This window comes from Neolamprologus multifasciatus, chromosome 12 (genome assembly GCF_963576455.1).
Source record: "Neolamprologus multifasciatus chromosome 12, fNeoMul1.2, whole genome shotgun sequence".
Taxonomy (NCBI): domain Eukaryota; kingdom Metazoa; phylum Chordata; class Actinopteri; order Cichliformes; family Cichlidae; genus Neolamprologus; species Neolamprologus multifasciatus.
The window spans coordinates 32,887,073-32,913,352 of record NC_140450.1 but is presented as its reverse complement, the minus strand read 5'-3'; the positions used below and the strand labels follow the sequence as shown (position 1 = coordinate 32,913,352).

Here is a 26,280-nt window from a genome sequence, read left to right as displayed (position 1 = left end):
TTTAAGTAGGTGTTGTGTGTTAGCTTCGCAAGTATTGACTAAATAAATGTTTGACCTTCACGCAGACCGGTTAGGCCTGTCAAATGAACAGTCAGAAGAACCACAACTTTCAAGGTGGGAAAGCATCAACTACGCATCAACTTCTTGGAGTACACAGAATTCAAAGAAGTATAACAGGAATGACTACTCGGCTGTCTCCAGTCATCCATGTCTGCAACAAGACTGATTCAGCAGTTGATTGCATCACACCTTTTTGTTTCCTCTACATGAGCTGCGGGCAGTAGTAGTAGCCATGCACAGTGCTGAGAGCACCTTCTGATGGGGAAGAAGCTCTCTCAAATAGTCATAGTTTGTGAAATAGTCAGTTAAGCTGTATATTTTCAGAGGAAGAAGTTAACAAACAGTGACAGAGAGAAGAAACAGCCATATGTGTGTCAAAAAAGGTGTAGGTGTGCATATTGTAAGCACTGATGTTGGTCGCTGTGGTTGTTGTATCTTCTCGGTGTTCCTGTAGGGCTACGTGTGAGAATGCACAAATGTGCTGTTGGCACTTCCTCAAAAGCTGCAGTTGCCGCAGCCTCTGAGAAATACTCAGCGATTGAATGGTATGTTACAGAGCCTCACAAGGGATGTTACAGAAAAAAAATTTGAACATGTATTTTTGCAAGATTAAGATAGTACTTAGTGGAAAAAGAAACACTCAAGATGTACTCTGATCTGGTGGTCTGAAACAGCTGCAACACTCAGGACAGCTTTACTGGTACCAGTGGAAGCATGATTAATGCAAAGAGAAAGGTCTTTCTCAAGATCTTGCAAAAGAAAGTTTTGACATAATTTGTTCAGTTTAGTATGATGCACAATAGGAATTTTGTAAGATCAAAATTTAGCACTAAAATGACTTTGACAAGTCCTTCACCAGTCTTATTGTCATGGACGTATGCTATTATCTTTTTTCCCTCTACATTGGTTTACAGGAAAACTAATAACTTCAAATTTCTCATTCTTTGTGAAATGCATATGCGATTTCATAAAACAGGAAATTCAGTGTGATTTACAAAACACAGTTCTATGCAAACGATGCATGTTACTTTCATGCTATACATTCTACAACAAACATACTTATTTTGTAATAAAACTTGTATAACTGAAAAACACCCTCTTAACTTTTAAGTCTTGTTGCATACTCAATCACCCAGGTAAGGAAATCCAAAGAAGTTTAATCTGTGCCTCTGGACATATTGTCGATGGAAGAAACTCATCCACTCTCCTGACCCCCTTCTTGAAGGTGGTCTGCCAATCCAGAGGTACTGCCCCTAATCTCCATGCAACATTGTAGAAGCCTGTCAACCAGGACAGCCTTACAACATCCAGAGCCTTCAGTTACTCAGGGCAAACCTTTTCCAACCCAAGGAGTCGTTTAACTGATGTGGGTCCGTTTGGAAGAGAAAACCCTTCTATACGGGTAGAGAGCAGGGGTCAGCCAAGGTAATAGAACTTTAAAAGCTAAATATAGTTTATTTACAATAAAAACAAAGAATCAAAACAGCCCTGGTCAGGAGGCAATAACAATTAAATTATTACAATATAAAAATAAAATGCTAAAAATAAAATTCTAAAAAGAATGCATGATGCAAGAGAATGCATAAGAATACAGGTGGGGACCTCTGCCAGGCGCTTAGGCACCCCAGGTCTGCGTAGCATCATCTCCTGCGACCTGATCCAACTCACCACCAGGTGTCGATCAGTTCACCCAAATCTCCAGATCATACTGCCACAGATCTGATGATATGATTACAAATTTGTGCCCTGGGGTATCCTGGTACCACATACACTTATAGACTCCCTTATGTTCGAACACGGTGTTTGTTATGGACACATGTTGGTTTGCGCAGAAATCCAGTAAGAGAACACCGCTCAGGTTCAGATCTGGCAGGCCAATCCTCCTAATCACACCTCCAGGTCTCACTGTTATTGCCCATATGAGCGTTGAAGTCTCCAAGTAAGACAGAGTCTCCAGGTGGAGGACCCTTAAGCACCCAACCCAGGGACTCCAAGAAGGCCGGGTACCCTTAACTGTCTGGAGTCCAGGGTATAATTGGCCGTTTTTGATTACTTTTGATTTGACCTCTATATTCCATATTTAGAAACTGTTTATCTTGCCTTGTTTGGTATCACACCTTTCAGCACAACATCTAATATCTGAATTTGGAGCTAATTTTTTCATTTTGACATACTGTATTAGCACAATTGAAAATCAGAGTAGAAAAAAGTTATATTTTTTACTGTAAAACACAAACAAGTTTAATGAATTGTTTTCATAACTTGGAATGCAAATAAAAATAGTAAATTTTAAAAAATTATGCACAAGTTTTGCAAACAACAAAGTAAAATGGTACTATTTACCTAAAAAAAGCAGCCAATGCCTCGGGTGTTTTTTAAATAACCATTTAAAACTATTCAAAGAACAATCAGGTGTTCTGCATCAAATAAGATACCACTCAAATTATTTGTACAACTCCAAAAATTGTTTCTGTCCTCTATAAGACAGAGGAGAACACCACGGGCCTAAACTCTGCAGGTCTGACAGCAGGAGGCCTATCACTCCTCCTGCTTTCTAGCTGCAGACAGCGTATACATTGCAGCCAGTCTTTGGTGGCTTTCTTGGAGCAACTGTGACATTCAGCAGTTTAACTGACACAAAAAACACAAAACAACGTCTACGCTACACACTAACTATACTAACTACAGACTCCAAACTCTCTAAACATCACAGATCTCTCACATCTCAAAACTTGCTCTCTCTGTGTGTGCTTGTACTGCTAGACCTCAGTGCAGCATTCGATACTATCAACCATAATATTCTATTAGTGCGATTAGAGCACACTGTAGGTATTACAGGTACTGCGCTGCAGTGGTTTGTATCACATCTATCTAACAGACTCCAATTTGTTCATGGAAATGGAGAGTCTGCTTCACACACAAGGTTTATTATGGAGTTCTACAGGGTTCAGTGCTAGGACCAATTCTGTTCGCATTATACATGCTTCCCTTAGGCAGTTTCATCAAAAGACATGGCATACGTTTTCACTACTATGCAGATGACACACAGCAATTAGTAAAACTGCAGGAATGTCTTAAAGACATAAAGACCTGGATGACCTCTAGTTGTCTGCTTCTAAATGCCGATAAAACTGAGGTTATGGTACTTGGCCCAGAAAATCTTAGAAATATGGTATCTAACCAGATTTTCACTCTGGGTGGTATTACCTTGGCCTCCAGTAACACTGTGAGGAAGTCATTTTTGGCCAGGATATGTCCTTTAATATTTCTCCTATATTGGCTTCCCTTCACTGGCTCCCTGTTAAATCCAGAATTGGATTCCAAATCCTGCTCCTCACATACAAGGTCTTAAACAATCAGGCAATTATTTCAGTGACCTTGTAGTACCATATCACCCCCATTAGATTGTTGTTCCTAGAGTATTTAAAAGTAGAATGGGAGGGAGAGCCTTCAGTTTTCAGGCCCCTCACCATCATCACCCTACCTCACTTCCACTCTCTCCTGCGGTATTGACTGAAGCGTTATCGTTTCCTCATCGCATTCAGCACAACCCTCAAAGGACTGTTTTTCAACCGCGATTTCTAAGCAGAGAGACAAACCTGTTCCTCAAAAGCTGGCAACAGTAGAGACTATTGCTCACTCCAGGGCTTCCCCAGGGGCTGAGTTGAAACACTCGGCTAACTCTGGACTCCTGGAGGCCAAGACGCCAGCTAAGGACTGCATGCGGCTGTCCCTGCCTGAGCGGGGTCAGTGCCCTGTGCAGCTGCAGTGCTCATCATGTGTGCCAGAGGCACCCGTGCCTACTGGTTTTGAACCTGCTTTCGCTGGGGGGACCGTGGACCCCGTCCAGCTATCACCATCGGCTGCAGCGCCCTCATCTCCAGCTTCCACGCCGCCACCTGCAGCGCCCTCATCTCCGGCTTCCACGCCGCCGTCTGCAGCGCCTTCGCCTTTGGCTTCCACGCCGCCACCTGCAGCGCCTTCGTCTCCGGCTTCCACGCCGCCGTCTGCAGCGACATTCCCGTCTGGTCCAGCTTTAGAGCCTTCAGCTTCGCCTTCGCCCGGTAAAGGTACTGCTTCAGTTTCATCGATGCCTGGTCCAGCGTCGGCATCGGCCTCATCCACGCCTGGTCTAGCGTCGGCATCGGCTTCATCCACGCCTGGTCCAGCGTCGGCATCAGCCTCATCCTCGCCTGGTCCAGCCTCCGTATCTTCATCCTCGCCTGCAGCATTAGCTTCATCATCCTCGCCTGCCGCAGCAGCTTCATCACCCTCGCCTGCCGCAGCAGCTTCATCATCCTCATCCTCGCCTGCCGCAGCAGCTTCATCATCCTCATCCTCGCCTGCCGCAGCAACTTCATCATCCTCATCATCACCTGCAGCAGCAACTTCAGCTTCGCCTGGCCCGGCCTCTTCATCCGCTTTGCCTGGCCCAGACTCTGCTTCAGCATCAGCTTCGCCTGGCCCAGCCTCTGCTTCTGCTTCAGCTTCAGCTTCAGCTTCAGCTTCGCCTGGCCCGGCTTCTGCTTCTGCTTCTGCTTCTGCTTCAGCTTCAGCTTCAGCTTCGCCTGGCCCAGTCTCTGCTTCAGCTTTGCCTGGCACGGCCTCTGCATCAGCTTCATCATCCTTATCATCGCCTGCTGCACCAGCTTCAGTCTCAACTGCGCCTTCGCCTTGTCCAGCTTCAGCTTCGTCTTCGCAGTCGCCTGGCCCAGCCTCTGCTTTGTCTTCGCCTGGCCCAACCTCTGCTTCGTCTTTGCCGTCGCCTGGCCCAGCCTCTGCTTCATCTTCAGTGTCACCTGGCCCAGCCTCTGTTTCAGCTTCGCCATCACCTGGTCCAGCTTCAGCATCATCAGCTTTGCCTGGTCCAGCCTCCGCATCCGCATCAGCCTCGCCTGGTCCAGCCTCTGCTTCAGCTTCACCCACTTCGCCTGGTCCAGCTTCAGCTTCAGCCTCATCCTCGTCTGGTCCAGCCTCTGCCTCTGCCTCGTCCGGTGCTGGGGGGGCCACGCAACCTTTGGGTCCCGTACTGCTGCCTCAACATCATTGGCCTTCTGCCAGGCCGCTTGTTGGGCATCAACGCCACGGTGGACGACCTCCTGAACGCCGCCACTGCCTTCCGCATGGCCGGCCTCCGGACTTGCTCTGTCGCTGCCACTGCCATGCGCGCGGTCAGGCCCCAGAACTGTTTGCCCACCGTTGCTGTCTGCACGGTTGGCCCCCAGAATTGTTTGCCCATCGCCGCCGTTACCGTCCACGTGGCGGCCTCCGGACCTGCCTCGCTGCCACTGCTTTTCGCGCGGTCGGCCTCCAGAACTGAACTGATTCATCCTGGCCTTCTGTGCTGTCGGCGCCCGGGCCGGCCACCTGAACTTTGTTTTGGACTCTGCTCCCCTATGTTTGTTAGGGACATTTTGTTTGGGACTCTGAGGCCTCTGTTTTGGTCCTGGTCCGGACCCTCCATCCTGCGCCTCCCACCACCCGCCCGGGCTTGGTGGTTCATTTGTGTTTTGGGGCTGGTTTATTCTGCTTTGTATTTGTTCTTTGTGTCTTCCCTCTGTGCTCTGTTCGGGTCCCCGAGTTTTGTGTTGTAAAACAGTCTGTGTGTTTCCTGTTTTACTTTGTGGATTTGTGTCTCGTTATGTTCATTAGTTCCAGCTGTGTCCCCTCCTGTTTACCATTTACTAATTACCTGGTGTGTGTATTTATACTGTGTGTCTGCCTGTGCTCCTCGTCGCGTCGTCTGTGTTTCTCTGTGAACCTTCCGTGTATTCAACGTCATTCCATATTTCTCTGTGTCTCTCTGCTCCTCGCTCCATGTCCTCCTTTTTGTATTAGTTTTCCCAGTTTAGGTTTTTGTTCGGTCCTGCCCACACCTTGGTTTTTGTGCACTGTAAATAAACCCACTTGCATCTCCGCCACTGTCTGCTTTTGGATCCTCCTTTCTCACCTCCACATGACTACCAGCCGAGTTGTGACAGTGTCTCGCTTTTAACAAATAATTATCTGAATCTTACAACAAACGTTTTCATCTGATGTAAAATGTATAGAAATCCATTATTGTACATAGTAATTTTTTTAGGGTCCCATCATAATTTCTTCAGAAGTAGCTAAGTACTGTATATGATGCCAGTGTTTTCCCACATTTTCTAGATACTGTACCAGTACTGTGTGTAAAATGACAGTGTACATCACTGTGACAACAGTGTTTGTTTTCATTCAAAGGATTTATGGTTTTTCCTATAATACCTGGTGGGCCGGTCTCTAGTCAAAATGCCCGGGCCGACTTTTTGTCCCAGTCCAGCCCTGCCTTAGCCTCTCAGCCTGGGGCTCAGTCACTCTGGCACAGGTGAGTGTTAAGTAAGTGCATATGAGAGCATGAGGGTGGGAATGGATGTTTGTATCTGTGTGTGCCTGTATGTCTGTGTCTATATGTCTGGTTGGGTATCAGACGCCACCTCTCTGGGGACATCTCAGGACCTCTAAGGTATGGAGGCCTCAGACATCGGAGCGTTGGTGGTTCTTTGTGTCGGGGATGGGCGCCCAGGTACACACCGGCTCACTCCTTGGTGGCTGCTTATCGGGGCCTGGAGCCTGGGGCTCGCTCGGGCCACTTTGGGGGTGGGGTGCCCTCTGCCTCTCGGCTGGGGCTCGGTCACTCAGGCACAGCTGGCTGATGGCGGAGCTCACGGGCACGTCACTGCAACCCCCCCCCCCCTGGCTTCTGCTCCACGGCTGCTGAGTGACCCCTCATCTGGGACTCTCCTCAGCTCTTTCTGGGACGGTGGCACGGCTGCCCCTCTGTTGGTCTTCCGTCTCTTGTGTTCTGGGGGCCTCTGGATGTCTGGAGTTTTGATCTCCTCCATACCTGCTTCATGCCCTGGAGGACGGGGCTGTGGCCCCCCACACCCTCTAGCAGATCATTACATGAAGGAACCTTTTAAAAACAAGCGCGTTCATGCTCACAGGTGTACACACGGGTGCTCACACACACAAACTACACCCTTTTTGGCTCCTACCTCAAAGCACACTGTGTGCTGTCGATATTACGTGCTGCACAATAATGTTTAATATTTAGTATTTACTGTTATATTCCCATAGATCATCGTGATGTTGTTTATTATATTGCTCTTTTTTTTCCTTTTCCTTGTTTTCTCTTTCTCAATAGGTGATCCAGGTGATTGATATATGTATATATGTATTTTTGTCTGCTTATTTTGTTGGTTTTTGTTTTTTGCCCTTTATCCCCATCCCTCTTCCCTCTTTCTTTCTCCCTTTTCTTTTCCCCAGTCAAGTCTGTCCCGTATATAGCAAGTGAAAATAAAATAAACCATAAAAGGTGAATCAAATAGACCATTACGGCAAGGCTGAGATGGTCCATTTGGTAAAGTAGATCCGTTGGGCATCTTTCTTTGCCTTTAGACAATAATTCTGATGGCAAAAGAGCCAAACGGGACAGGCAAAAAAAAAAGAAAAAGGAAACGTCAAGTACTGTGCTTTCTCAAAGCGAACCTTTGACTGCTCCATCATCATGTCACAGCACTATGCTGGTATTGATGCGTTGTCAGCCCGCCGCATCCTGCGCAGCCTTGCTTCAACTTCAGCTGCATCTGCCTCTGGTTGTGACCATGTGGTTATTCTTCAGTTCACCGATGCAGCAGGAAGACTTCTCCCGTCTGGTTCTGAGAGGGTCTGTGGTCCGTTTTTGAAGAATATTGTATAAATTACCAACATGCATGAGGGTAGAATGAAAAGAAAAGAAAGTGTGCACCCCCCAGCAAAGCGGAGGTCCAGAAACACACCTAGCTGAAGCTAGCTGATGTGCCCCACAAAATTTAACAGTCCACAATCCATGATAGTGAATGACTGCTTTCTTTTTTGCCAGCTCGTTGCGTCTCTGTAAAGCAATGCGGTGTCCTTCGTCCAGTTGACAGGCTATGTTAACTTTACCAAACATTGATGGATTTACACTATTTTCCAATGTGCTTCATTCATCAACTTCGTTCATGCTAATGTTTGCCATTGCAGCCATATTGATTTCACCTTCGACACTCACAAAAGGGTCTCTTCTCTCGTTCACTAAAATTCCTGCCTCTGGGCTGAACTAACTTCAGCCCAGCAAATCAAGGGGGCGTGGCCTGACACTTGTAAATCACTACTCTATGAAAGTGAATGGTAGATGATGCTGTGGAGCATGGGCTGTGAAAAATAAGCCCATGTAGCTAAATCCTGTTTAGCTGTTTTTCTTGTTTTTCTTTTGAACATTTGGTGTTGTTGCTGCACTTCGTTACACCAGCGTTTAAGCAATTGGTTCTAAGATGATTTTAAATATATATATTTATTTTTTATTGAATAGGATAGGGAGGACTTAGCCCTGTCAGCCAATTCATACCAGCTGTCCCTGTTTGCGAACACTATGCATCATATATATTTTTACTTATTTGTTTTATTTATACAACGCATATACAACACATATAGATATAACATGTTTTGAAAGAAAAAGAAAATATATTAAAATGCAAACACTTTGAATGCAGTTAACTTAGACATCTCAGTTTCAACAGAGGTTCTTTATGATGGTTGTGTTGACAAAGTTGTCCAAATCTGAAGTTAACAAAATACATTTAAGCTAAAGACAGTTCATATAGGTTTCATCTTAAATACAAAATATTGTTTCGGTTTTTATTTTTCCAAAAGTTTCGTTTTAAATGTCTGTTAACTACATTTTTTCACACTTGGGTTTTAATTTCAGTTTTAGATCACTATAAATAATTCATATTTGAGCAGTCCTGACAGATATCTGAACATTCAGCTGCAGTTGATATTAGTCCAACTGAAGATCATAATTTACTGCAGTAATATCTCTTCTCTCACTCGGTCAGACAGTGAACCAACATCACTGACCGGAGACTAAAAGTCACAATCTTGATGCAAAGTGCTTTATGGTTTGGGTGAAAAAGAGCAGCGCGTGGCTGAAGAACATCGCATAGAGTACAGTAGGAAGTCGCTAAAGTAGCGATAAGGGCCGTTGATGCTATTTTTTTTTTCAGTGGGAAAAACAATATCCATAATATCCCTGGTGGGATCACACACAATGAGGAAAAAGCTGAGGTAAGCGAGGTCCACCCAGTATTTTGCATAGATGAGTAAAAATGTCAGCCCTACCGCACCCTGTGGCGTGCGCAGAGAGAGGTAGAGGAAGCGGTGTTTATCAACCTAGCAGCTACCTCTGTTTACCAATGAGCAAACACACGTCTCCGCCTACCATACCATAGTTTATTTATAAAGCGCTTTAAAAACAACACATGCCTGACTAAAGTGCTGCCAATAACAATGTCCGTTATCCACTGAGTCAAAGGCCAGCGCAAAAATTAGTTTTTAACCTGGATTTACAAACCACCACTGATATCGATTTCCTAATGTGAAGAGGAAGATCATTCCAAGAATGGGGCCACAATCGGTCTCCGTGATTTTAGGACTGAGAATAACAGCTGCTCACCTGACCAGACCGGTGTCAGCAGATCGGACAAATGTACAGGTGCCAGACCATTCAAGGATTTAAAAACCAGTAAAAGGATTTTAAAATGGATTCTAAATGTAATTGGAAGCCAATGTAAGGTGGCCAGAACCTGAGTAATGTGCTAAAATTTTCTTTTATCAGTTAAAAACGCAGCAGAATTCTGCACCAGTTGCAGGCGTGACACAGTGCCCTGGCCAACCCCTATTAAAAGGGAGTTGCAGTAGTCCAAGGTTAGGTTATAAAAGCATGGATGACAGTTTCCAAATCACGCTTGGAAAGAAAAGGCTTGATCTTCGACAGACATCTGAGGTGAAAGAATGAAGATTTCACCACCCCGTTTACGTGGCCATCAAAACTAAGTACAGAGTCTATTTTTACCCCAAGATTAATAATCGAGCTCTTCAGGTGAGGAGTCAGAGCAGCAAGGTCAACTTCTAGGGTACCAGAGGAACGATTAGGATCGAATATACCATTACCCACACAGCGAATATATGTGTGCAATACGTCGCTGTGCTATCGGGGAATCATCAAGCGGTAAACTTTCAGAGTAAGTGAACTACCGACGGTTACGCAGAGAAGAAAGCAGGGATGTCAAGAAATCCGACAATACCTATTTTGGTCTTCGTAATTGTAGTCTTAAGCGCTGCTCTAATTACAGTTAGTGTAATTTGGGGGGTATGTAAATATAAAAATTGTTTTGCCCCGTTGGACAAGGACCCTAAATGCCCTTTCTCAAAAGCTGCTGTGGCCGCTGACTCCGGGAAATGTTCAGAAATTGGACGGTGAGTAACATTTTAACCCCTGTAATGTTAAGCAGACCACTTGGGAGTAATTTGTTGTTTTAGCTGTAATAGCGTTTTTCAACCATCTGGTAGTTGTTTTGCTCTGCAAAATTTGTAATCAGGGATTATTAACAGAAAAACACAACAAACAAATTTGAAATTTTACAATTTGCAATTTTTACTGAATAAGGCACGTACATGAATAAAATATTTAGAATAGCCAATTTAAATTGTGAACTGTATAACAACGAGAAGCATGCAACCCTTGGCGCTGTGGTTTGTTTTGGGGCATCTCTTTATTCTAAATAAGTGAAGAGCGAAAGAGCAAACCCACTCTGCTCTGCCTGTATGTTCTACAAGCCTCAAAACCCTGCTTTTTCAGGTGTTGGAAGAGGGCTGTGTATGTTTGCTGATGGGTGATGAGACATAAGATACAAGATACCAAAAAATGGCATAAAATGCTAAAAACACAGCAAAAATTAAAGAATAAAAAAGAAAACCCCACAACCCCCCCCCCCCCCCAAAAAAAAAAAAAGAAAAAAAAAAGTGTCTGACATAATGCCAGCTTTCGGTATAACTCCGTGGTACTAGTGATTAGGGCTGGGTATCGTCACTGATTTCTAGAATCGATTCAATTCCGATTCACAAGGTCCCGAATCGATTTGATCCACAATTCGATTTAATTCGATTCAATTTGATTTGAATCTGGGAAATTTTTGACAGTCAGAAATATTATAATTCAGATCAGTACATTTACATATTTTTGTATCTATAAAAAGGAAGCTGACACACGCAAGACTTTATCAAAGGTGTGAGCGTCACAGCAGATGCATTTGTGTCAAAGTAGCTGAAGATAAAACACAGAAAAACATGAAGGCGATTTTCCTGGCCTGGGATTTTATAAAAATATTCTGCAGTACATCAAAAACGAAAGAAAACCATTAATCAACACATGAACATTACCTCTGAAGTTACAGCGGTTTTATTAGCGACACAGCCGAGCGTTTTGCATTTTGCACAATTTTAAAAAGTTTAAATTTGTTCAATATTGAACGGCAGAAATTAGGTTTTCTAAAAAACGTCGGCCGACAGCGCTGTAAACAACGGTAGACTTGTGCGTAACAAGCAAGCGAATAATGCAGAAAACAGACAGACAGGGAGAGACAGAGAGAGAGAGAGAGAACTGTGCATGAAGTGTGATTTTATCATGGAGAAAGCAAAACAGTAAACGTCAGAGGGAATTCATGACGATGTTTATGTGAAGCTTAGTTTGGATCTTCTTTTGCTGCTGGTTCGGCCAGTATTGTTTGGAGAGAGATAAAACTAACAGCTTTATGATCAGCGCAAAAAGGGCGTAAACACACAGTGCGGACCCGTGCTTTCAGCCCCGACCGTCAGCTGAGAAAGGCGACATCTCACTGATTCTGATCCGCGGGTCACACTGTGTGTTTACGTCTTTGTGCAGAATCCGTACCTGCTCTCATTTACTGTCTTAGCTGTTTGGTGGTTGTTGAAATTTTGTGATCTTTCACCAGAGATTCTGGCATTTCGGGCAAAATAAATTTATATTAAAAAATCGATTCAGGATTTTAATGAATCGATTTTACGTTATCCAAGCCAGAATCGATTTTAATGGATAAATCGATTATAAAAACCCACCCCTAATAAAAACCCACCCCTACTAGTGATGTGTCAGTCGTGAACGAAACGGCTCTTAGACTCTTTGAAGTGAAAGACGCGAGCCGGCTCCTTATTGGGATCCATGGTGTTTTTTGAGCAGAGGGGGGAAGGGGCTATAGTTAAACTGGCAGTAGCACAGGAACAGAGCGGGAGGGAAAGAGAGCCAGGGGCAACAACAAGAGACAACATCGTCACATTAGAAAGGTATAGTAATCATCCACAACTACTTTCAGTTGCAGATGATAAAGGATTCGGAATGTTTATTCATGCAGTGAATCCTTTGTATGTAATTCCAAGGAGGAAAACACTCTCCCCAAAAAAATCATCCCAGGCTTATATGACAGAGAATGTGCATCTTTTTGTTTTGCATATTTTAATTTATATTTTAATGTATATTTTTTGTTGTGGTTTGCAGTGTTTTGTGTTGTTTCACTTTAAATTTGTTTAAAAGGAAAACGCTGAAAATATAAGTAGTTAAAAGTTAAATGTAAATACTTTTGTTTTTGTACAACAAAACACAACGGAAGTGCTCCAGGATGCTAGTGGCAGTGTTGAGCTTTTGTTACCTAGTGACTACACAAGCCAGGAAGCATCAATGACCAGATTTGGTAAATTAACATTTTTTGATTATTTGAATATATATGAGAATTTCAATATAAGAATTGTAAACCCAGTTTCTAGAAACAAATTGTGTTTTACAATAGTCCCTATAATTAGGATTGATTTGATGGAAATTAAAGTGATCAACTTAGAGAGGTGTGAATTCAAAGACACGCAGAAAATTAAAGTAAAAAAACCAAACTATGTGGCAGGCTAGTCCTTTTTACTGTACCTGTACTTTTTGACATTTCTTTTTTGATACACTTTGTTCTGTTTATATGTACTAACAAAGGCTTTATACAACACATGTAGTTTTCTAAGAGCAAACCTGAGCACTAAAACATCTTTGGAAGCTCATTAAACCATGGCATCATGCCAGATTTATGTTGCTTTATTCTCCACAGCATCTAATTGCTTTGGACTAAATCTGAAGAAGGTCCTGAGTTCAATTCCACCATCAGGGTCTTTCTGTGTGGAATTTGTATGTTCTCCCGGTGTTTGCATGGGTTGTCTCCGGGAACTCCGGCTTCCTCCCACAGTCCAAAGACAGTTAGTGGGGCATGCATCATAGAAATTCAATTGCAGAATGGGAAAATCCTGATTGAGATCTAAATTCAGTTAATAACGGTGAACTCTTTCAGGGAAATACTAAGGAAAAACGGCTCTGCAGTAGATGCCGCCATTGCTGCGCTGCTGTGCACCTCCATCATCAACCCACAGAGTGCGGGAATCGGAGGAGGGTCCATATTCACAATTATGGACAGCTCTGGTAAAAAGACACCCACATTCTAATGCAGCTCAGTCTTGCTGAAGAATCAAGTAATAATATGTCATCTTTTCAAAGGTAAAGTAACAATAATCAACTCCAGAGAGACTGTCCCCAGGAACGCGACCCCTGATCTGCTTAAGTCATGTGCTAACACCTCAGACTGGACACAAGGTAGGATAACATAATACCATTATTTAAAGGCCTGCATCTGTTACCTACCCCCCCCCCCCCCCCCCCGATTTTTTTTGTAGGTAGTCTTTATTGTTTTTCTAGATCCATCTGTTGTCGTGCACTAGCTTTTTGGTTGCAGGTCTGAGGCGCTTAGGTTAGTGAAATTATCAGATAATGACAAAAGGATTGAAGAACTCTGTTTGCTTGGTTTGTCACAAGAAGAGCAGCAGATCCTGTAACACAGTTCTTTTAACTGTAAATGTTTCTTCTTCATTAAGGTTCACTTAAAGTAGGTCATATAGTTTTTGTTGTTGTTGTTGTTGTTGTTATGTGTGTGTGTGTGTGTTTTTTAACAATTTCTTTTATTTCAAAGCAACTAGTATCATAATTAAATGATCTGAATAAATTGGTTGGATAACTGAACTTTGATGTCAAACTATAGTGGAGGAGGCTGCGGGGGTTTTATAGGCAGGCCACTGTGGGCCCGAGTACTGGCTGAAATGGTATTTAGTGTGCTTAGTGTGGGCAATCCATAGCCTGTTTGCACTTGGGACCCAAAAAGGTGCCATTGGCCCTCCACGGGTACGCCTACAGGAAAACCAATATAGAGAAAAGCAGAACTTATTTAGCCATTAAGTAACTGTGGAGTGCAGTATGTTGAAAAATAAGTGTTAAAATGTGATTTCAAACTATGTAGACTTATTGACAAATTATATAGTTTTTTAATTAAATGTAGTGCATAAACAGTTCTTTATTATCTACTCTAATAACCACCTCAAGTTGTTATATACGGTTATTTATGGTGGCCCTGAAAGGCCAAATGGACTACAACTTAAGAAAACACCAGCAAATAGAAAAACACTGCAAACGCGCACAAAAACAACAGAAGTTGAAAAAAACAAAACTGAATTAGATAAAAAAAAAATAAATAAATAAAAAAAACCACAATGAAAAAAAGGAACAAAAACTGAAGTGTTTCTGTTTTCTTTTTTTTGTAATTCATTTTTTTTCTTTCTATTTCCATTGTGTTTTGTGTGATTTTGCTGTGTTTTTCTATTTGTTGATGTTTTGGCCCATCATGTCCACCGTAGGGGATATCGGCTCAATTATTTATTTAAAACAAAAAAAATGTAAATGTTTGAGAAAAAATCCATCAATAAGGGAAGGGTGTCCACACCCACTATATATATATATATATATATATATATATATATATATATATATATATATATATATATAGTGAAATAAATAAATGTAAAACGCAAAGGTAAGTAATAATAATGGATTGGATTTATATAGCACTTTTCAAGGCACCCAAAGCTCTTTACAATGCCACTATTCATTCACTCTCACATTCACACACTGGTAGTGGCAGCTACGGTTGTAGCCACAGCTGCCCTGGGGCAGACTGACAGAAGCGAGGCTGCCATATTGCGCCATCGGCCCCTCTGGCCAACACCAGTAGGCGGTAGGTAAAGTGTCTTGCCCAAGGACACAACGACCAGGACAGAGAGCCCGGGAATCAAACCGGTGACCTTCCGGTTACAGATACGCTTCCCAACCCCCTGAGCCCAAGTATAATATGCAAAACATTATCTATGATATAGCTAATTATAAATGGACGAAAAGTACACTAAGTACACCTCTGAAATGAAATAAAGTAGAAATCATTTGAAACTATATAGCACCAAACTATAACAAATGTTATCTCAGGACACTAAAGGTCAGAACCTTACAGTTGACTGAAAACATGATTAAATGTATGAGTTACTTTCCTGCCCTGATTATCCATTATTCATCTGATCAGATGGGAGATGGATTGGGGTTCCTGGAGAAATTCGAGGTTATGAAGCGGCATACCGGCTGTATGGGAAGTTGCCATGGGCCGACCTCTTTCAGCCGGCCATCAAACTGGCCAGAAATGGGTCCCGTATTGAATACGTCCATGGTCAATACATCCAACGCATTAATAATACGTCAATACGGTATGAAATACACCCACAATGTGATTTCTAAAATATGAGGAGCAAACAGAGAATGGTTCAGCTTTATTTCACTGTCTTTGTCTTTTAGGGAGTTATATTTAGATAAAAATGGGAACCTGCTTAAGACCGGTGATACTGTGAAATTTGAGAAACTGGCTGACACTTTGGAGATGATCGCAAACGAGGGACCAGATGTGTTTTACAAGGGAACAATAGCGACGAATTTAATCAGTGACATTCAGGAAGCAGGTATTATCAGACCGGTTTCATCTTGCTCTCTTTCTGACCATTTTCTATATCTGCCAGGCACAATGATCTAATTACAAACAAACACATCAATTAGCTCTGTGAATCTCTGCCATGATCCCTCACAAGCTACACTGTGATCTGTCTGGATTCATTAAAAGTCTAGATTATGAGATGTGTTGTGTTAAGTTTTGTTCAGCAGAATCATTTGTTTCACTGTTTTTGCTCTGAAGCAAAGGTCACGGACTTGAAAAACCGTACTAATCCATGGAATATTTCACTGGACGACTTGGAATTGTATAAAGTTAAAGTGACTGAAGCGTGGAATATTTCTTTGGGAGATTATAAAATGTACTTCCCTCCACCCCCTGCAGGAGGAGCCCTCCTCAGCCTCATCCTCAACATCATGAAAGGTTCCTGTAGATAGTGACTGTAGAACTGCTGCTCATCTACACTACAAATCATAAAATGACACTTTCTAACAGCTGTTTATATTTTCAGGATATAAAATAAATAAAGAACCTAACACGACCGATGAAAAGACATTATTCTATCACCGTTATATTGAAGCTTTAAAATTTGCCAATGGATTAAGGAAACGTATCAGAGATCCAGGGTTTGACCCAGATAATGTAAGTATCACATGGACAGATTTACACCTGCTTTTGTTCGATAGAGGTAAATTATTTTTAAGTAGTTACATTTAGTTATGACTGTGGTGAAAGAAATATTGAGATCCCTGACTTGAGTAAAAGTAGCAATAACACAGCACAAACCCCTAAAAATAGACAGTATAAAATATTTAAAAGTAAAGTTCCTGCTTTCAGAAAGGCAACATTGGTTTTTATCAGTGTTATATCAGTGGTTACATCATGAATTTGTTGTGGTGTTAAGAGATTTTTGCATTTTCTCTGAGCTTACTGATCTTACTTGACTGTTAGAGTGAGACTGTGTTAACACACCTGAATGCTCCGGACCAGGAAACTGCCAAACTTCTGCATTTATAAAGGTGCTTCCAGTTTAATGATTAGTTAATGAAGGTCATTTGATTATCAGCACCTGTCTGGTAATTACCCTCTTAATTCTTATGGAAGCAGCAAGGGTGTACTTAGTTTTTAAAAGATTGAGTGCTGTGAAAACTTTCCTGTAATCCCAACATTTCCCAGTAAATCAGCATTTACGGTTTCTCTTTAAAATGATAATTCTGACAAGTGGTGTAACATACAGAAACAAATAACGAGCTTTAAAAGCAGATAAACCCAAATCGTGTTAATATTTGACTCTAAATATTTTATGTATTTTTTGTATTTGTCTTGATGTTCATGGATATTGTGTAATGTGTTTATTTTTTATGCTCTGCAGTCCACAACGGCAAAAAATTTAACAGAGGATAACTTTGCTGACTACATACGAAGTTTGATCACTAATGAGACTCATGCCCCTGAGTATTATGGTGACACCCAGTATGTGGACAGCACAGGTACCACACACGTTTCTGTGCTGGCTGAAGATGGATCTGCTGTGTCTGTCACCAGCAGCATCAATGATGAGTCAGTATCTGGATGGTTCTGTTTAAATGTTGGGAACCAGCTATCACATATTATTCTTCCTTTGAAGCTGAATGATCAGAAAGGTTTAAGAGATAATGGAGAAATTAATCACAAGGAGGATGCTAGTTTTGTAGTTCATTAAATATATTTTTCTTTTCAGATTTGGCTCCAAGGTCCTCTCTCCAAGCACTGGAATCATCCTCAACAACCAGCTGTCTGACTTCTGTGGAAGAAGATCTAACATCTCCCCTGGTAAGGGATCAGCAGGCTGTATTGCACTTTTAATATCTTTTAAATATTTAAATACACTGAGTCATAAAATAGCATTGTGTAAACGCTGAGGCACAGTGAGGATTTTTTCCAAAACTATTACCACAAAGAGGTTTTGTTTTCCCTCTAATGATTTTCCCAACAGGAATATCATATTTAGGATCCGTAAGTAAATCAACTTTTCCCCAATAACCCTTTTATAACTTTTTAAGACACTTTTTTTAAAAAAAATTTAAGGTAATAAAGATGTCGCTCAGTTTGAAGATGCTAATCTATTAGGCCACTTGGTCAGTTTTTATTGTTATTAATAACAAATCTATCACACTCACAGAAATATGAGAAAATTTCACAAATTTGCAAGACTATTGTCTAAATAACATACACAATACCTACAAATACTCTACATGCCAATCTGTCCAAAGATTATTTGTTTACAGTAAATTTTATTTTTGTGTGGTTGAATTGTATATTTGAAGATTTATCTGTGGATGCTGTTGCCAGTCAAAAATCTAACTACTGTAATATAAATAGATTTGAATACTTAGTTTAATTCAAGTGTGTCTTTCCAGTATTCTGAACTTCAATTATGATATCTGTTTAGAACTAATCAGCAATTTTTAGCTCATTTGCTAAAGTTACTCTGGCACATGTGTCCTCTCTGCAGCTTCTCTCCTGTTATCCCTTTAAAACCCACCTCTCTCTATAGAGACTGTCTGCTCTCAGACCACCAAAAAACTATTTAAGCATAAAAAGTAGCATATAAAAATCCTCAACCAAAGATCGAAACAGTTAATTGTGGGTTGTTAAACGTAAGGTCCTTGTTGGCAAATTATTTAAATATTGAGAGATTTAAAATTCAATATGTAAATATCTGACATACTGATTTATTCTGCTTCATGGACACCTGGTGAAACTTCATTCTAGTGTAAATGATTCAACATTTTGGCAAAGTTTGTGCTCTTGCCAGGTTTCACAAACTGCAACACAAACTGGCTGTGATCAGCCATTGTGAACGCAGTGAACACATGTGAGCCATGATGCATTTGTACAGCCATTATTCACATATCACTATGACAGGCACAAGCAGTCCTACAAATCATTTAGACAATCCCAATAATACACTTAGTTTCATTGTGTTCCTGCTAATGACAAATTACAAATTTACCCTAAATTAGTAAGTTCAATGTCTTTATATAGCCATTTTTAAGCTGTTATAAAGCGCTTTACAAGAATAATAAAAATATATCACACATAAACATAATACACAAAAAGCATGCATTATTGGATTGTAATTCAGTGTTTTGAAAACTGTGAATAGTGGTTAAAAGGAAACAATGATAATTCGTTTCTTATTAGAACTATTGTAGTTAGTACTACTATCAATATTTAGTTTAAAGACATGTTTAAACTTTCTAAGACAATGATTTGTTTGAATGCATGGTCAGAGATACTTCTAAATTTGTTCTTAGAGTACAGATTCAGATAACAAAGTTCTCTTAAATCACTGATTTGCAGGAGAAACATTCATAGAAATTATTTACACACAGCTCTGTGTGTACACTCTGCTTGTAAAGGAGATCCAATAATTTTCTTCTTGTTCTTCTCACAATGATGAGTGTAGATTTTGTTTCTTTTTTTGTCACTCAAGGCTTTTGTAATACTTCTCACTGGAGCATCCTCCTTTCTGTTTGGCCCCAGCTGTCCTGAAACATTTGTGCACATGACTTATCATCAACATCATCATCACCTTTATTTATGAGTTGGGTCCAAACACCAACTCTTCAACTTACACACACAACAAAGACATCACATGGGAATACAGTCGGAGATCGGCAGCGTTACGGAGAAAACACTGAAAAAGTACACAACAATGGGAAAAGTACAAGAGGAAAAAAAGAGACCTCTACTCATGCTGGGCACCTATGGGAGGACAGCATGAGAACAGGAAACAAAAAAACTCCTCTGCACAAAAAAGCACACAAATGTCTACATTACAACATTGGAGCACGTGACAAGCCACAGGGTTGGGTAGGGGGTGAGGAGTAATTCGAAGGAAACACAGCAGTCATCCTGCACAGCGCTACCATTCCAGTGCGGCACCCAGACCCGCCGTCTTTCCCCACAGGAAACAAGCATCGAAGGCGTTTGGAAAGGGAGGGGGATGAGTGCGTGCTTATCAGTGTAAGTGTATGTGTGTGCGTGTCCAGAGTTCAGCTGAGACAGTGTCCTTCGCCCTATCAGGCTAGGTAAACAGTCTGCTGGCCAACCCAGGTGGCCTTGCATGGAATGGGAAGAATAGTCATCACACAGTCGTTATCAGGGAGTTGTTGTTGTTCGGCACCAGCCTTGGGCCCGCAGCTGGCACCATGGCTTCCGCATGTTGAATTCTTTTATGCGAGCAGCACAGGAGAATTTAAAGCTGTTCTTTAACACTCTGACGCTGGTCTCTCAATCTCCTGTTGGAGAGCCATGAGACTCCCCATGATGGTATCAAACTTCTGTTCCGTGGTGTTGTCATTCTTTTGATTCTGAGACCTCACAACTGCAGTGATCCGTTCTGTGATGTGATCCAACTTTCGCTCAAGGGTCTCCTTTTGAGCAGGCCTCTCTCTGATGTATCCCACCATACGCTCAATGGTGTTGTTTTGAGCCTTCACGGCAGCTGTAAGCGTCTCCAAGGTGTTAACCATGCTGCGTTTGTTGTGAGAGGTCATGCCTCGTCCCATCGCTTCGCAAAAAAAAGAAAGAAAATAATGTGGATGATACGCCGTCGTGAGGCGGTGGGTGGACCCAAAAGTGGAGAGAACAGTCTCAAACAGCTCACTGATAAAAGGTGAGCCCCTGTCCAAATTAAGGTACCTAGGGCCCCCATGTCTAGCAAACACCTCGCTAATGAACTTACTGGCTGCCACTTGAGCAGTCACATCATGAACCGCACACACCTCAATCCACTTGGAGAAGTAGTTCACGAAGACCAGTATGTACGAGTTCCCCAAAGCGGTGCGAGGTAGTGGTCTGACAAAATCGACCCCTGTGTACTCCCAGGGTCTCTGGGTCGCGAAATGTGGACCATGAAGCCCGCTGGCTTTCTTTGACTGGGTTTTGTGAGTTGACAGAGTTGACAGACTGGACATGACAAGACGTAGCGCTTAACGTCAGCTGCCATCTCGGGCCAGAAAAACCTAGACTGCATTCTCGCTAGTGTCTTAGCAATACCCAGGTGACCTGCAGTAGGGTGGTCATGATAATAACTGCACAGGGTTCCCCGGAGAGCTGTAGGAGCATACAGCTTCAGCTCCTCCTGGGGCTGAAGATTGCGCCTATGTTTTGGGCCTCGGTAGTAGAGCAGGCCATTGTCGACCACCAAGGACGGTGGAAGACCGATGTCCGAACCTGGATGGGGGGGGGTTCTTGAGGGGATGTGGATTGTGAAAGAGGCCCTGCTCATAAAGTTCATCCCTAAGACAAAGGGGTTCAGCCCGCACAGCAGACAGGGATGCTCCCGTGTCTAGTGTAGCATTCACTGCCACTGAGTTGAAGTTAACTTTGGCTTTCAGTAGAGTATTCCAGTGCACTCCAGGCTCTACATCTTCCATGTGCCCCACAATGCCTTGCACAATCTGGTGGGCATCATGCAGGCGAGGCATACTTTGCGAATGGGGGGAGGGATGCTGATTCACTGATTCAAAAAGTTGGTAAAAGTATGCCCATGTAGTAATGTGAAAGCTGAGGGCCCTAAACCATTTACTGGGCTTTCCCTTGAGGAAGTGGGGTAGCTCACTCAGAACCTGCGAGTTGGTTAGGTGCAGTGACGATCTGTAGCTGTCCACCAGTTGGAGCCACTACTCTGGTGACACTCCACCGTCACCAGCGAACACTGGGGACTCCAGCTTGCCCTGGTGCAGCGCTGCAGCGATCATCCTTGATGTCTTGCAGAGTTCCGCCGACTGACGCCGGAGAAGCGGAGGGGGCTCTGCGGTAATCCCTTCCTGCGTGAATGGCGTGGAAAAAGCCACTGGGTTGGGGGTTCTCTGGGGAGATGTTCGCTCCCCCAGTTCCCCTATGATCCTTCTGTAGCTCCAGCAAATTGTGTAAGCAAACTCGCAGTTTCTCCACCTTTTCTTGCAAGCTTTCCACCTTAAGGTTGAGGTCCAGAGGGGTAGAGTGAGGGATGATGTACTTTGTCAGGCTGGGAGCTTCAGCATCCGAGTCCGAGTCGCAGCCATCCCCCTCACTCCCTGTGTCTGGGTGGGACGCCATTTCAAAAGTGTATGGCCGAAACTACTCTCCCCCACAAGAGTTACAGCATAGGGGGAAAAGCGTTCACCCACCGTAAGTAAGCACCAATGTCAGTCAAACAGAGAGTGTCCGTGCACACTCAGATGCTTCAGTGTTCCACATAAAACAACACGTCCCTCCAAATGAACACTGAGTTAAAGTCACTGTGGTTTTTCCTGAGAACAGAACATGAGCAGGATGGAATGGCAGCCGCTAAAAACACACACCCACTAGGAGACTCCCACAACTATTACAATAGTAGGGCAAACCCCTGTCCAGTGGTGCTATAACCCAATAAGGGTTGTTACTAATAACAGGTACAGAGAAAAACCCAACAATCATATGACCCCCTATGAGCAAGCACTTTGGCGACAGTGGGAAGGAAAAACTCCCTTTTAACAGGAAGAAACCTCCGGCAGAACCAGGCTCAGGGAGGGGCGGGGCCATCTGCTGCGACCGGTTGGGGTGAGAGAAGGAAAACAGAATAAAGACATTCTGTGGAAGAGAGACAGAGGTTAATAACAGGTATGATTCAATGCAGAGAGGTCTATTAACACACAGTGAATGAGAAAGTTGTCTGGAAAGGAAAAACTCAATGCATCATGGGAATTCCCCGGCAGCCTACGTCTATTGCAGCATAACTAAGGGAGGATTCAGGGTTACCTGGTCCTGCCCTAACTGTATGCTTTAGCAAAAAGGAACGTTTCACAGAAGAGGGGCCTGAAAACTGAAGGCGGAGCAGGATTTTGAATTCAATTCTGGATTTAACAGGGAGCCAATGAAGGGAAGCCAAAACAGGAGAAATATGCTCTCTCTTTCTAGTCCCTGTCAGGACTCTTGCTGCAGCATTTTGGATTAACTGAAGGCTTTTCAGGGAGTTTTTAGGACTTCCTGAGAATAATGAATTACAGTAGTCCAGCCTGGAAGTACTAAATGCATGAACTAGTTTTTCAGCGTCACTCTGAGACAGGATATATCTAATTTTAGAGATGTTGCACAAATGGATGGAAGCAGTCTTACATATTTGTTTAATATGTGCATTGAAGGACATATCCTGGTCAAAAATGACTCAAAGGTTCCTCACAGCGTTAGTGGAGGCCAAGGTAATGCCATCCAGAGGAAGAATCTGGTTAGATACCGTATTTCTAAGCTTTTCAGCGCCGAGTACAATAACCTCAGTTTTATCTGAATTAAGAAGCAGAAAGTTAGTGGCCATCCAGGTCTTTATGTCTTTAAGAGATTCCTGCAGTTTAACTAATTGGTGTGTGTTATCTGGCTTCATGGACAGATAGAGCTGGGTGTCATCTGCATAGCAGTGAAAATGTATGCTATGTCTTCCAATGATGCTGCCTAAGGGAAGCATGTATAATGTAAACAGAATTGGTCCTAGCACTGAACCCTGTGGAACTCCATAACTGACCTCAGTGTGTGAAGAGGACTCTCCATTTACATGTACAAATTGGAGTCTATTAGATAGATATGATACAAACCACTGAAGAGCAGTACCTGTAATACCTACAACATGTTCTAATCGCTCTAATAGGATATTATGGTCGACAGTATCGAATGCTGCACTGAGGTCTAGCAGGACAAGCACAGAGATGAGTCCACTGTCAGAGGCCATAAGAAGATCATTTGTAACCTTCACTAAAGCTGTTTCTGTGCTGTGATGAACTCTGAAACCTGACTGAAACTCTTCAAATAAACCATTCCTCTGCAGATGATCTGTTAGCTGTTTGACAACTACTCTTTCAAGGATTTTTGATATGAAAGGAAGGTTGGAGATTAGCCTATAATTAGCTAAGACAAGTAGTGTCTGGCGACCATACCTCAGCAGAGACTGTTTTGTGGATGACAAAGGTTAGAAGTAATATAAACAGGAACAAACTTAGCAGTGACAGACGAGCAGCCACACACACCGGCGCCATCTTTTATGCACAGATTTGTGTGTGTGTCCTATTTATGAATGAGGCCCAATTGTTTTTTTTTTCCTTGTTCTTCTCACATTGATGAGTCTGAATTGTCGTTTCGTCCTGTCATTAAAGGCTTGTATTGTATTTCTCAGGGGAGCGTCCTCCTTCCTCTATGGCCCCAGCTGTGCTGAAGTCCCAGTCAAAGATGCTGGTAATCGGAGGAGCTGGTTCGACTATGATTACAACTGGAATAGCCTCGGTATGTATCCATAATAAACACAAAAAATGTGATAAATTAATGCAGACTGATGCTCCTCTTTGATGTTATAGCGGGTATCATAATCAAGACCTTCTTCACTCTAATCTATCCTGTAATCATCACTTCATCATCTCAAAGATTGCTGTGTATTTTTTATCTCTGCCCAAGGCGCTCATCAATCATCTTTGGTTTAACAAGAGCCTTGAGGATGCAATTAAAGCTCCAGTTTTTTTTGTCGACTCCGAATATGACGTTATGTTTGAACCCGAGCTTACCCAAAAGGTAATATATTCAGCACAGTCATATGATAAAATAAGAAATCATACTACTTTTGTTACAACTGAGTCTCCTTTCCTCTTTGCCCTGCAGGATTTAATAAATTCTCTTAAAGCTCTGGGACATAATATAACAATATTCTACAATGTAGTTAATGCTGTGAAGAAGGAGGATGATGGCTGTATCTCTGCGTGGTCTGATGAAAGGAAAAAAGGCAAAGCAGCTGGCTACTGAGATCAGTAGCCAGCTCTTCTGATGCCAACTGACATCAGAAGAGTCAGTGATGTGCGTTATTTAGCTTGGCCTTAAAGTTATAGACACTCCTGAAGCCACAAAATCTGCAGCAGATGATGTCTTTACTGCTGGAAAATCATTGAAAAGGTTGATTATTAACAGTGAGGAGAGTCAAAAGGAAATAACAGACCCTCTGACCCTCTTTCTGTTCGGGTTGTTTGTTCACATTCTGATCTCTGTTCTGCAATTACTTGCAGGTTTCTTTGGTAAAAGTGAAGTCAGTACAGATCATTTTCCATCTACATAAACTTAATGACAAATAGATGATTCAATCAATTCAATGATCAGATCTTTTAAACTCAAATATTTATTCATACATGTGAAAAAAACAATTGTAAAATATGAGAAATTGTATTTTTTAAATTATTATCAAAAAAATATTGATCCTTGTCCACACTGTTATCTTAAACATTGATATCAGCCCTAAATTCCATGCAGCTCTTAAACATTTTAGTTTATTTTGATTTTAATGCCAACAACATATTCCAAAAAAGTTGTGATGAGGCACTAAAAGACTGAAACACAATTTTTTTTTCTCTAAGCAAAAGCAACCATCAGGTCATAAGGGAAAACTTTACATCCTGTTTTGAGTGGTTCCTGGAGTTTCATGTCTGTAGGGAAAATGTCTGCTTACAGTGTTCGACAGCATGTCAATGTACATGCTGTCAGTTGAACAATTCTGTGGAATCTGGTTACTTGCTCTTTAATTGTTTTAGTAGTTTGGTAGTTGTTGAAATTCTTTGGTGAGCTTTCAGCTTAGATTCTGATGTTTCTGACAATATATATTAGAATTAAAATAGATTTCAGGATTTAATGAATTAATATCTGTTTATTTAAATTAAATTGTATTTGAATTGGGAAATCAATTCTTTTAAATCCACCTCTAGATCCAAGCCCCGATAAATGGGAGTGTTGCATTTTAAATTGAATTCGATTGTATCTATTGTCGTGACATCTGTAGTAGAAGGAGATTGAAGCGTCTCTCTGGCTGCCTCTACATCACAGGTAGGAGAGGTTAAAGGTCTTTATATCTAGTCTTATGTGATTAAAAATGTGCTATAAAAGAGCGTTTCTCTATTTCCTAATAATAAAGCATTTTTATTCTTAATCAAAGAGAAATTAAAATATAACTTTGATCAATAAATAAATGAGAAACATAGTTTGACTCGTGGAAATAACATTTCTAATGTCTGATGGCTTGTGTGTGTGCACATGAGCCAGCTTCAACCTTGGTAATTTTGTGTGCGTCTGGAGGAATGCAGAAAGATAAGAGCTGTGCCGCCTGCTCATCATACACTTAATTCTGAATCAATAAAATAACATAGGTGTTGTAATTTGTAAACACAGAACCATGATTTATATGTGTTTTACTGATGGTTAACACAGTAGCACAAACACCCAAAACTGTTTAAAATATAACAACATATTGAACGTAAATATGTACCATTTACCATAACTTGTATGTGGCTTTAATGAGGTTTAATTATGCGCTATTTCTCAATATTGGCATGTTGAAAATATATACAAATAAATATGTTTATCCTAACCAGTGTAACAAATCAGAAAATAGAATAACAATGATTCTAATAACAGACCTCACCAAGAGTCTGACATTGGTGTGTGTGTG

The 26,280-nt window shown here is 41.9% G+C and overlaps 1 protein-coding gene across 2 annotated transcripts; it reads left to right on the top strand.

Annotated features, from left to right (window-relative positions):
• Window positions 1–9,389: 9,389 nt before the first annotated feature.
• Window positions 9,390–26,280, top strand: LOC146507341 (glutathione hydrolase 5 proenzyme-like). 2 transcript variants are annotated; one of them, XM_085178907.1, is made up of 12 exons: window positions 9,390–10,362; window positions 13,284–13,411; window positions 13,487–13,582; window positions 15,390–15,567; window positions 15,656–15,816; window positions 16,188–16,226; window positions 16,315–16,445; window positions 17,176–17,363; window positions 17,524–17,615; window positions 23,977–24,083; window positions 24,252–24,365; window positions 24,453–26,280. In XM_085178907.1, exons 1-12 carry the CDS (start codon window positions 10,169–10,171, stop codon window positions 24,591–24,593), a joined length of 1,569 nt encoding a protein of 522 aa, XP_085035033.1. In that variant the 5' UTR covers window positions 9,390–10,168; the 3' UTR covers window positions 24,594–26,280. The 2 variants fall into 2 exon arrangements, with proteins under 2 accessions (XP_085035033.1, XP_085035032.1); XM_085178906.1 differs by having other exon boundaries at window positions 16,047–16,226.

What these genes read in the sequence shown, in the direction of transcription:
- LOC146507341 (XM_085178906.1), top strand. Translation starts at nt 10,169, where the DNA reads ATGTCAAGAAATCCGACAATACCTATTTTGGTCTTCGTAATTGTAGTC. An exon ending in AAGATCTAACATCTCCCCTG is followed by an intron (nt 17,616 to 23,976) that starts GTAAGGGATCAG and finishes TGTATTTCTCAG; the next exon opens with GGGAGCGTCCTCCTTCCTCT. An exon ending in TTACAACTGGAATAGCCTCG is followed by an intron (nt 24,084 to 24,251) that starts GTATGTATCCAT and finishes TCTCTGCCCAAG; the next exon opens with GCGCTCATCAATCATCTTTG.